General features: G+C 39.7%; 1 protein-coding gene across 8 annotated transcripts in view; it reads left to right on the top strand.

The window, feature by feature from the left end:
- Window positions 1–12,139, top strand: part of MTR (5-methyltetrahydrofolate-homocysteine methyltransferase) — a 51,442-nt gene that overhangs the window by 10,516 nt on the left and 28,787 nt on the right. For 7 of the 8 annotated variants that reach the window (XR_008576557.1, XR_008576559.1, XR_008576558.1 and 4 more), the window contains exons 5-13: window positions 519–611; window positions 704–810; window positions 2,087–2,146; window positions 3,914–4,008; window positions 7,954–8,054; window positions 8,401–8,462; window positions 9,300–9,367; window positions 10,439–10,515; window positions 11,644–11,756. Coding sequence is in view for 5 of the 8 variants with exons in the window: in XM_054821896.1 (XP_054677871.1) it covers window positions 519–611; window positions 704–810; window positions 2,087–2,146; window positions 3,914–4,008; window positions 7,954–8,054; window positions 8,401–8,462; window positions 9,300–9,367; window positions 10,439–10,515; window positions 11,644–11,756 (776 nt within the window). In the remaining 3 variants the exon portion in view is untranslated. Of the gene's footprint in view, window positions 1–518; window positions 612–703; window positions 811–2,086; window positions 2,147–3,913; window positions 4,009–7,953; window positions 8,055–8,400; window positions 8,463–9,299; window positions 9,368–10,438; window positions 10,516–11,643; window positions 11,757–12,139 lie in introns of those variants that run through there. The other variant, XM_054821894.1, reaches the window with a different exon arrangement.

A 12,139-nucleotide genomic window follows, 5' to 3' on the forward strand; every position in this document is an offset into this window, starting at 1 on the left:
TCATAGTATGCAATAAAAATGTAAGATTTGAAATATGCTTTAAAAAAAAGCAGTGTGGTTTGGTTGGTTGGTTGGGGGTTTTTTTATGAGCACAGGCCAGAATATTCAAATCTGGTTATCTAGTGAAAAATGTCAGGACAGTTCTGTGCTGTGCATTTAAAGTAATTGAATGAAGCTTCCTGTGTCAGAAACAAATGGTACTTTGAAGAAAAATTGACCCAATTGCCCTTTTTGTAGATGTTCTTCTATCTCGTGTGTATACACTGAACATCTTGTTGGATGCATCAAAACAAAATAAGTCAGCTGTGCTGGGTAATCTGGTGCTGATCAAACTCTTGATTTGAGACAGGAGTTTCCTGTTTTATGGTTCTTCATCCCTGAATGATACGCATATCTTGGTGTCCTTGGAGGTATTTTGTGTTGACGTGGCTGTCGTTGTAAAACCAGAGGTAAATTGTTTTGTGGTTGTGTTGTTTAGGGTTTGTTGTTGTTGTGTTCTTTTCTGTGTCTTGGTTTAGGAATTAGGAGATATGTTGCTGGAGCCATGGGTCCAACAAACAGGACACTCTCTGTGTCACCATCTGTGGAGAGACCAGATTACAGGAACATAAGTAAGTATTTGTAACCATCAAGTGATTTAACTTAGGTGACGGTCTTGAAAGCGATACCTCCGGATCAAATTAACACCATTCTTGTGTTACAGCTTTTGATGAACTGGTTGAAGCCTATAAGGAACAAGCCAAAGGACTTTTGGATGGAGGAGTTGATATCTTGTTGGTGGAAACCATATTTGATACAGCCAATGCCAAGGTGGGACTCCTGGTAAAAAATACTGAGTAATATAAGTATTTGGTGTACTACCTAAGGAAATCTAACATAGTACTTGTAAGAGCTATCAGCTACTGCTTACTAAATACATGAAAAGACTCTTCAATTGATAGCAAACAGGTAGAATATAAGGAGATAGTTTTCAATCAGCCTTTTCCAGAGTTTTTCCTTTGCCTTTTAATATGAGCTGTTAGTATCTTTCTGGCTGTCTGTGCCAGCTGTCCTCTTATTCCCAGAAGCTCTGCTGTATTGCAGAACATCTCTGAATGCATATGATTGTATTTTTCAGCGTAAGCATGTCTGTCCAAAGGATGCTTATGATGCATGCTGGAGAGGGAATGTCCAGTGTATCTGATTGCAGACGTGGGAAGGCTTGTGAGACAGTCCTGTTAAAATGTGGGTTTCTTGGGAACTCTGACATTCTGCGATCAGCTTTAAAAAAGAAAAATTGGGAGTAGAGGATTAGAAGGGTAAAATAGGAGGAGCAAAATGTTGAAGTATACCACAGTTCATGTGACTTTGACACTTCCTTCTTTATCTAATAATTGCTCAGAGCAGGTGGTGGAGTTGTTAGGATGCTTAAAACTGTCTTGCAATTTTACGTGGAAAAGTCTGGCTGGATATGCAACACAGCATTTCTTTAGGCTTTTGCCAGAGGCTAATTAATGTGTGCAGTGGCGTGACTTGCCCTTTGCAGATTTGACCAGGCATCATGGAGGTTTGGCTGGGACTCTACAGGCTTAACATAGGGCTGAGCTCATGTTTGCATGCAACTTCCTTACCCTAAGGAGGCAGGAAATTTTCAGGATCTTCCAAGGGGTCACAGCAGTCCTACTGTTAAAATTTGTGGTGGTTAGAATCCTTTGCAAGCTGCATGTCTAAACAGGTTCAAGGGCAGTGAATGTGTACTGAGAATAGTACACACAAGTGTGTTTGGTGTGGGGGTTGTGCTGCAGATGTGAGGGAGAAGTACATGCCGATGTGATTTGGGTTTCAGAGTAGTCTTGGTCTTATTTGGTTACTCCATGGTACTTCCTTTATACTTGTTACCAAAATGTGTTTTGGAACATCTGGAAGATGTTAAGAGTAAAACCTCTTGAATGTAGTAAGTTCTTGCAGGCCATGTGAGGTAGCAAGTTGCATAAACAGCCATTAAAAAATATTTAAAAAAAAAAGCAAACCCACACAAACAAAAAATCCAACGCACTGAAGAACTCCTGAAACACCCATTAATACTTTGCAATTTACTCTTCTATAGGCAGCTCTTTTTGCACTCCAGCTGTTGTTTAAGGAAGAGTATGCTCCCCGACCCATATTTGTAAGTATATATTATTTATTTAATATTTTACATATAGTTAAGGTTGATTTGTGAACTAGCTGAGATGGCAGTTTTTTTAAATGATCTGCGGTTTGTACCTGTTCATACCTTTCTGTTGAATGTGGTTACTCTTTCCTTGAACCTATGTTCAAACTTGTGTGGGACCTAGGCATCCACAAAATAATGTCAGTAACTTTTGCATCTTATGAATGTGCTGGTTTGAAAGCTTGCTTACTTTTGGACATTCCACCTGGTAACTTCTTTTGTGTCTTGCCATTTGTCTCTTGAAAGTGACAGTGAGCAGCTGTTCCACATTCCCTTTGCTGCATAGTCATGGCATTTATAGTCCTCTGTGAGAACCTCCTTTAGTCATCTTTTTTCTTCCTGAAGGGTCCTTGTCTATTTAGCTGCTCCATACCATTCATTCATTATTCTTGTCACCTTTTTATTTGCACTTTCTCGAGTTGGAGGGGAATTGGAATAGCATACAGCAGTCAAAGTGCAGGCATTAGGGATTTGTACGATATCCTAGTGATGTTTTCTGCCTTGTCCGTTGCTTTCTTTGTAGTTCCTGACATTTTACTTTACTGCTAGTGAGCTTTGAAATTGCATTTATAAAACTTTCTTTTGCTTCTCATATTAGTTTCTTGAGCAGTAAAGACTAGCTTGGAGATGTCATTATGTACAATTTTTCCTGTGTTCACAACTTTGTACTTGATCAGCAATGAGTTTCCACTTTTTTATCATTCAAGCCAGTTAGCATTGAGAGTTTTCTGACTACACAGAGTTGACTTTTTGTCTTCATTATCCTGGACAGAGTGGTCAGTGAGCTTGGCTGCCTCATTCTCTGCTCTCTTTACAGTTCAGATATGTTGAGAAGTACAACCCTCAGCACAGCGCTCTCTAGGATTACACTGGTCACCTCCCTTGACTGAGTGGTTTGGAGGAAAGTAGTGTTAATATTAAAGCATGTTTTGGAATAAATAATGGATTTACCTTTGCACGGAGGTTTCTAAACTCATTCCATTTTCTGGAAAAAAAGATTTGTAGACTTGGGAATGCTTTCCTGGCTCATTCAAATGCCTCCTGAATTCTCAACTTTGTAGTCATTAGTTGGGGTCAAGACACTATTTGTTATTTGCACATTTCTCCCTGTATAGTACTAAAGAGGTACGATTATACAGGTTAAGACTTCTATCTCGACTATGAAGTTGCAACATCTGATGTTCTCTTGCGGCAAAAGGAGTAACTTGGTTCTAAGGCCAGCCCCCACCCTCCCTCTCCCCCCTGCCCCCAAACAACCTAATAGTAGTCCTGAGACCTGAAATAACATAAAGGGGGAGGTAGGGAGAATGAGGAGGATAGGAGAGGAGCTGTGACTGCTGATAGCTGCCTGAACAGGTAACCACTGCAGATTGGTTTAGAGGCCATCGTCAGAATGATACTGTGGTACTAATGCTACCTTGTTGCTGAATGGTTCATAGTAGTTTTCTCTCATCTTTTTTTTTTTTCCCTCTTTTTTTCTTTTTCTCCCCCTGGGGGGGGAAAGAGAGAGAAAGAAAACTGGTCAAAGGTTTGCCTTTTCCCTAGTTAAATATTTAAATGTTTATAGGGAGGAAAGGGTTTAATTTTTCTGTTTTGGTTGTGCCTCATCACTTTGGGTGGAGTGCAGGTCCCCCTGCTTTGACTTTTAGCAGTTCAGCCATTTAAATTCTTGTTTTTATTGTTAATTTAATTCTTCTTTCTCTGCGTTCAATTGATATTTAGGTTTCTGGGACCATTGTGGATAAAAGTGGGCGTACCCTCTCAGGCCAGACAGGAGAGGCATTTGTCATTAGTGTTTCCCACAGTAAGCCACTTTGGTAAGGAAATGTATCTTTCTCTTAGTAAGTTACCTGTAGATTGTGATTCTTTTCTATTTTAACTCCTTGCTTGAAGCTATACTAACTGATCATATTTAATCATATGTATTGCTACGTGTTCTGTTATCATTCCCTCAGCAGAAATTATGTTTCCAAAGAATGCTGAAGTTTTAAAACATTGCTCTAAATAATTGAAGGTTTTGTGTTTGCAACAGCCAATGAAATCACAATTAGGTCCAAGCACTAAAGAAAAAAAATTCTGAAACTGTAGTTTGCCATCTCCTGCTGTCTCAGATTGTGCAAGGAGCTAATTCCTGATATAGGCAGGGCTGACATCTCTTTCTTAGAGGGAAGCAGTGCCAGCTCAGAATGTTTCAGGGTGACTTGAAAGAGCAAATCATAAGATTTAATGCCAGTGTTCTTTTTACCGAACTCTGACAAAAATGTATATATTCCCTGAGTGTTTGTCTCAAGAATGTGCATTGCTGTTTTGAAAGCTCCTGATGCCTCCATTTACTTGCATTCTTTTCTGTTCAGGCAGAAAATTTGAAATAAGTATGAGATTAAGATCTGTGGAAATGCATAATATAGCAGATTTTGGTCATTGTGAAAGGTTTTGCATGTTAATATGAATACCGTTCTCTGTTCCTCTCTTCTGTGTTTCTATGCTCTACTCTACCTCATCCTTGCCTCCTCTTTACCATTTCTTCTCTCAGGTTGGTTCTTCACACAAAAACTTACACTGGAAATAGAATTTTTTTTTTCTTCCTCCTAGAATATTCTAACTGAAAACATTTAATTCACTGTTAGCAGTGCATGCCATGTGCATTGTGATGAGCCATTGTTTGTTTTTACAACAAAATTCCAGCTAAAACACGTAATCTGTCATCTCAGTGATACAAAAGCAGAAGACCACATTCACAGCTTTCCTGACTGCCCTTGAGGCTCCACTTTCCCAGACCAGACGGTGCTCCAGAAGTAACATATGGAGCCTCTTGGAACAGGGTGGTAGCTGACTCCTTCTCTCAGCATCACAACCTAGTGATCCATATTTGGTATGAGTCTGTCTCAGATAATCTTGCTTATAAGTCTCTGGCTTCTGAAGAGGAGAGAAGGGCACTGGAGCAGAAATCAAGAATTTATTAAACCATATTTCATAAAAGCTACCTTATGGGTCTGAATGCTTAGGGCCTGCTTCTTATTTATGCGAAGGCTGCTATACCATACTGTGGCAGAAGGGTTTTAGTTGTGGGAGCAGATTGCAGTTAGTGGTGTTTCCGTTGCCAAATTGGTAAGGAGTGGCTTTCGGGTTGTGAAAAGCTGATTAATAGTAGTATCCTAGCGATCACGTTATATGTGTTCACATGTTTCCATTTGGGTTTTCTATGTCCTGTTTAGGGTGATGTGTTGTCCTTAAGTCAGTTTGGTTTGGAGCGCTCCCCCAAAAAAGTGCACGCTTTGTGTCTGGTTGATAGAGATAATAGCTAAGAAACTCATGAACTGTGCTTAGTAAGTGCTGAAAGATGTGTGGCAAGCTGCTTGCTATGAAGGATGCTCATATGTGGCATAAGTTCCCTTTGTGTTATTTCAGATCCTGTGATTGTTTCTACTGTGGTAGCGTTAAGATGACATCCGCCAAGTTTAGGGCCCTAATGTGGTGTTTTTTGTGGTTCCTTAGCTTTCACAGGAGCTGATGCATGACTGCTGTGAAGAAATGAGCAAGGGAGGGAGGTGATGTTTAAGATGAGGGTGTGATGGTTATTACACTAGGGTAGCAGGGATAGCATACCAGAAATCTGGTTCAAGGCTGGTGGCTTTTAAGGCATGGTTAATTGTTTGCTTTTCTCCAATGTTTTCTTTCATGATGCTGTTGAGTGCTATGGGGTGATGATACTGGCCACAGAAGCTATTTTTCGTTTCTGAATAAATGTGCATGTCTGTGCTTAGTTTGACTTGGCAGTTTTGAAACAGGTAATGCCTGGATGGTGGTGTGGTCATAGGTATACTTGTCAGCAACCCCTGTTGTGGGTAGTCATTCAGGCAGTCTGGAGAGCCAGTACCCCGTAAGTCAAGTGAGAACATCAAGAAGTGCTTGTTTGCTGAATATGCTAGCTGCTTTTACAGTATTTTTCTGGTAAGGTAAAGAGAGTGACAGGTGAGTTTGTACTCAGAACCAGACACAGATGAATATTAAATGTGGAAGGGAGAGATGAAGCTGCCTAATAGAGGAGAGGGCTTAAAAAGAGGGTGTGGGGAGTGTGAGCTGGAAGTTTGTAAATGGAATGACTTGAAATACATTGCATTCATCTGCATTTGATAAGGACAATCTTGTTAACTATTCTCACCTTGCTTTCCTTCAAAAATCCTGAGGGAGGAGCCCCCACTTTGAAATAAATTCCAGAACCTCATTGCTGTAATTAATTGTGCATTCCCTGTGCATGCTGTTTGTATCCAGAGGATCTGTATGAAGAATTTAAATGTATGTAAACACCGAATAGGGAAATGAGAATAAAAGGGTTCTTTTAAAGTTTTTCTGTTTAAATAGAATGGCCTGTATGAGATGCATTAGAAAAAACACTTGGAAGGTGGAGTTGGCTGTTCGAAAAAACAAACATCTATGCTCCTCCACCCCTCCCAAAAACCAACAAAACAAAAAGCCAAACCAAACCCATCCCTAAGCTATTGGAAGAAGGGGTTTGTGTATTGTTTCATCTTAGTATGTGACTGTGTGATATTCAAGGCCCTGGTTTGGGATGTTGCTGTGAGCCCCTCAGATTTCAAAGATTTGTCATTCTGTCCTACAAGTGGACCTGGCTGCAAGAATTTGCTGCTAATACTTGTGCAGTTACCAAGCCCCTGCCTACTCCTTGGAAACAGGAGAAAAGTTAAAAAAATAAAAACATTTTGTGCTCCCAGTCCTGTGCAGGGCTTTATTGCTTTTGACTTCTGGGAAACTAAGTGAGCATGCGTGCGCTTTATTAACTTCGCTATCTCTGAGGCAGCCTCTGTGGCTCAGTTAGTTGGGACATTGGGCTGTTACCCATTTCTGTTTAAGTGTGTTAGCTTGTATTCTCTCTGAGACCGTTACTCCAGGAAAGGAGAAATCTTTTTTACATCTTCCTCTTCCAGCAGCACCGTGAGCACCTTATGAGTTTTGCAGAGCTCATAAGATGGTTTCTAGAATGGTGCAAGTGATCAGGAAGCATAATGTGAAAGATGTCTCACGTACTTTCTGAAAGAGATATTTCCCTTTTTAGTATCAGTCTAGACATTTTGAGTGCAAGTCACGTTTATGTATCTGTCATTGAATGAAAGAAAACATGATTGTACGTCATATACTGGTAAAATTGTTTGAGAACCTTATTCATGTAAAAATACTTCTGCTGGAGTGTTGTCTTGGTTACTAATACGTAGAAGATTCAGTTGCCCAAGCTTGGGGCTGCCCTGAGGCATCTTGGGGGAGGCACTTGGTTTCTTCCAAGGTTGACATAATTTATGTATAATTTAAAAAAAAAAATGATGATTTAGCAGCTTGAAACAGGTCTTGCTTTTTCAACCTTTTTTCATACTTCTTCCTGTAGCACAAATCTCCTTTCTGGTCTGTCATTCTCATTCCACTTGTTCTTTCTCTCACCTAGAAAATACAGAGCTGTCATGTTGCTGCAGTTGCTGTCAAAATGCTGCCACTTTCCTCCAGGATTTTGAATGAAATCTTGATTTACTGTTCCCAGTTCAATTCAGTCCAGCCCCTTCCCCCTTGCGCTTTTCTGCCACCTTTTGCACAGTCTTGCTGTATTGATGCTGATGATTAAAGAAATTGGAGATCAGGTTGGTTATGTTCTAGAGGACTGCAGGAGTTAGCAATTGCCAGCACTAACATTTGTCTGTTTTGTGTGTAAAAGGTGTTTTTTATCTCAAAATAATTTTTGAAAATTTATTTTCCAGTATCGGCTTAAATTGTGCTTTAGGAGCCGTTGAAATGCGACCATTCATTGAAACAATTGGAAAATGTACAACAGCCTACATCATCTGTTACCCCAACGCAGGTGTGTTGGTGCACATATTCCTGTGCTTACACGGAGATGAAATGTCACTAAACCATTCCATCTTGTTAGCAATGATAGAGTTCAATTAGCTTGAAAAGGTGATTGTTTTTACTGTTAGAAAGAGGTTAAGAATATTTTAAACTGCTGAAAGTAACTGTTGTTCTGTGACAGTGAACCCAGAATGCTCTCTTGCATAATTAATAATCTATTGAGTAATGATTGCAAGGGTGATGAGTATTTTGGTCCTCATACAAGTGTAGCTACTTTAAGTATGTCTTTTATGGAATTTAATTCTGTTCTTGTGGGCTTTAAACAAATTATAATACTAGAAAAATTACGTTTCAAGGTCTTCCCAATACTTTTGGTGGTTATGATGAAACTCCAGAAGTGACTGCCAAGCATATAAAGGTACGAAATATTTCTTGTGAGTGTGTCATATTTGACATACTAGTAGACTAGAATTCTTTGCTTGTATTTTATGTGTATTTGTTACAGTATTGTGGTTTGTTGGTTTTGTTGTTTTCAGGTCCTGTCCCCCCCCAATAGCTCTACATGTCATTTGGATTATTTATAGATAATTTGCTGAATGATAGTGATTTGAGATACCAGGTTAGGAAAAACTACTTGGGAAACTCTGAAAACCTTAATTACTTTCATGTCCTACTCTAAGTACGTTTCTTGCAGTAACATCTGTGGATGTTACTCATTTGCACTCCTGTGTTCTTACTTTTACATTTGGGAGTTCAAAAAGCTGAGTGGTTTTTCTGAACTTGGCAGAATTTTACATTGTTGTGTGTATAAGAACCGCTGATGGTGGTGGTGTTCCAGTGCAGGATGTCCTTCTATGTGCCACTTGATCTGTGCAAGACAGAACTGTGTGGCTGAAGCTGCAATGTGTCAGCAAGAATGCAGTATCTGCTGCACGTTAATTCCATTTTATAATACAGTATGACTAGTTTTTGATACTCATCCAAATTTTCAGGTGGGGTTTCAGTATAAAACAGGCCAGTTTCAAATGTAGTTTCTTAAAATTAGGTATTGAAATTGCTGGTTAGCCTTGGGAATCCACATCTCAAAACAAATCCTAAAGAGAAGAAATAGTACTGATTATTTTTTTTTCTTGCGATCCCCCTGAATTGCTTAACATATGGAGAAAAAATATATAAATGTATATCTAAAAAAATATAGGTATAAAAGATACCTTTATTAACTTGAAACAAAATTCTTTTTCCCTCCCTTTTACAGAATTTTGCTTTGGATGGTTTGGTCAACATAGTTGGAGGTTGCTGTGGTACTACACCAGCACATATCAGGTACCTCATGAGCTACAACTGTAGGTGCACTGGGAAGTAAATTAAGTGCTGATTCTGTGGAGCAATATTCCATGGCTTGCCTCAGAGTTTCCTGAAAAGATGGATCACTTGAATGCCAATAGCAGCAATATATGGAGTAGAAATAACCTGGTTTTCATAGTTGTATGTATTGTGAAGAATGAGTAGAGGCATGGTTCGAACAAGGGTTACACCTCTGCTGTTTTGTCATCTAAAATTGCTGTGGAAATATTCCTCCCTCTTTGCTGTTGGATAGAATAGACTTCCCATCTCTGCTCCCTTATGCTGTACGTTCTTTCTCTTTCTGGCACTCTTAGCCACAAGGGGAGACTTAAGGTTTCCTTTGATAGTAGAAGGAAGAAAGGTGTGGGGAGGAAATGTCTGAACAGGAGATCTGGGAATGCTGTACAGCTGGTGCTAGTCCTGGCCAGTCAGAAGGAGCATTTCATCTCTTTCTCACATCCCTTTTTCACCTGGGCTTGAAAGGGCAGGGGCTTTTGTGATTCACTTTACAAACTGGGAAGAGGTGGTATGTGAACATGTAGAGGACACCATGTGTCACTCCTGACTGGAGCGAAGAGAAAGTGAACATCAACACCACAAGTCATTCCGGCATCTGAGAAATGTGACTCAGCACAGAACAATGTTGGTCGCTTGTTTGTTTGTTTTTGGGTTTTGGGGTTTGTTTGTTTGTGTTGGTTTTTTTTTTCCCCTGCAATCATCAACAATTGCTCAGCAAATCATTAATATGGTAGGAAACAGTGTGGTTGAGGACTGGTTCTGGTATCCATCATGTATCCCATTGGCATAGTATCTCACATTCTGTATTTGATAAATCCTCAGCTTTGTACATTCCCTGCAAATAGCTATGATGGGATCTTCTGGGAGTATGTTTTTGCCTTGGGTCACACAAAGTGAAACTAGCTAATTAGTCTTGTCTGCTACAGGGCTAAATTGGAGACGTAGGTATATGTGTAGTATATTCTGTTTGAGCCTTGTCTGGAGTGGTTTAATTTTAATCAAAAATTTTACTTTCCTCTTTCTGTAATTCAGGAAAATTGCTGAAGCTGTGAAATTCTGTAAGCCTCGTGTTCCACCTTCTCTCTCTGAAGGATACATGCTGCTGTCAGGTAAAACAGAGTGTAACAGTTTGAGCTTTATAGCTCATGCAACCTACCTTTATAAATTTGTTTGCTGTTTTCTGCTACGCAGAATGGCACTGTGAGTTTCTGGTTCTACCTGAATCCAGCAAGCTTACGGATGCATAACCAGATCTAAATCTTACTGCTTTGGCCAAAGGATTAATGGAACATCTTATTGCAATCTTGTATAATATAACCAAGCTAGCATATTTTACTCTGCAAATCTCAGGCACTTTGTAATGGTGAGTGAGTATCTTGGTCCTCACTTTGCAACAGGGTAGGGTCAAGCACAGAGGGATCAGGTAATTTGACTACAGTTGATGGCAGAGCTGGGATGAGATCCTTGTTCACCTGCTGTGAGAGCACTGCCCTATGTGGCCTCAGATGTCAATGCAGTTGTACTGGGACAGTGTTCCAGCAACGCATCTGGATCTAGAATGTCTTTTGTTTTAGCAAAGTCTAGATCTGTAGGTTCCTCAGCCAGGCCTTCTTTTAAGCCTTTGGGCCATGTATCCAAGTAATATAGTACCTTCTCTTTGGTCTGGTGTTTTAATCTCAAAGTTGAATCAAGTTAGCATAAATTAAATAAATCATGGTTGGCCTGTGGTTTCATGCATTAGCTTATTCTGTTCTGCGGTAAGGTTTGTTTGCCTCTGAGTTGCCTGCTACCCAAGGGTCCCACTTGGCTTGTTTCTCTGAACTGGGGTCTTTGTTTGTCAGTCAATTCAGTGGGCTGCTTCTCTGGTGGTGGTAGAGTCACGAGGTAACGTAGTTGGAAGTTGAGAAAAGGTGTGTATGTGCATACGCATAGATGTCCAAAGAATCATAGCTGCATGTCATTTTATATTGGGCAAATTGGCTGTTATTTTTTGTGGGTCAGGTAAATTATTGACTGTCATTGAGGAAGGATAGAAACCTTTGGCATGTGTGTTGGAAGTTGTTTCATTGCATTTCTTTGCTAGTTACTCATTAGATTTGTGCACAACCTGATGTGCTGAGAAATCACTATTCTTAGAGAGATGCTTCTATTTCACAGTTTAGAAAAGGGATTTTATCTTTATTACACAGTTTTTTCTTTTCTGTTGTTACAAATATGTGCAAAAATATCTTTTTAAGGTCTGGAACCATTCAGGATTGGGCCGTACACCAACTTCGTTAATATTGGCGAACGCTGTAATGTTGCAGGATCACGGAAGTTTGCTAAACTCATCATGGCAGGCAACTATGAAGTATATGTTTTAACAATAATCTTTATAGCTGATGGTCTGATTTTTCATTGCTCCATTCATTGCACTGTTATTAGTTGTTTGTTTTGCTGGCACAAAGCACCAGCTACAAGAGTAAGAAAACAGAATTTACTTTCTCACTGTCCTTTGTTTATGTACTTACCAGCTGCTAATAAATCTGTGAGAAGGGTTTTACAAGGGTGGGGGTTTTTATGGTTTGGTTTGGTTTTTTTTGACAAGTGTTAGAGGAAATGTAACTTTCTGTTTTGAATTAAGTTACACAGCTGATAATGGTTTAGAAGATGTCCTGGTCTGTGCTGTATCTAGGGATGGATTTACAGAGGAGGGAGGAAGGAAAGGGGATGTAATCCCTCCCTTCCAACATG

This window comes from Grus americana, chromosome 3, assembly GCF_028858705.1.
Source record: "Grus americana isolate bGruAme1 chromosome 3, bGruAme1.mat, whole genome shotgun sequence".
Classification (NCBI taxonomy): Eukaryota; Metazoa; Chordata; class Aves; order Gruiformes; family Gruidae; genus Grus; species Grus americana.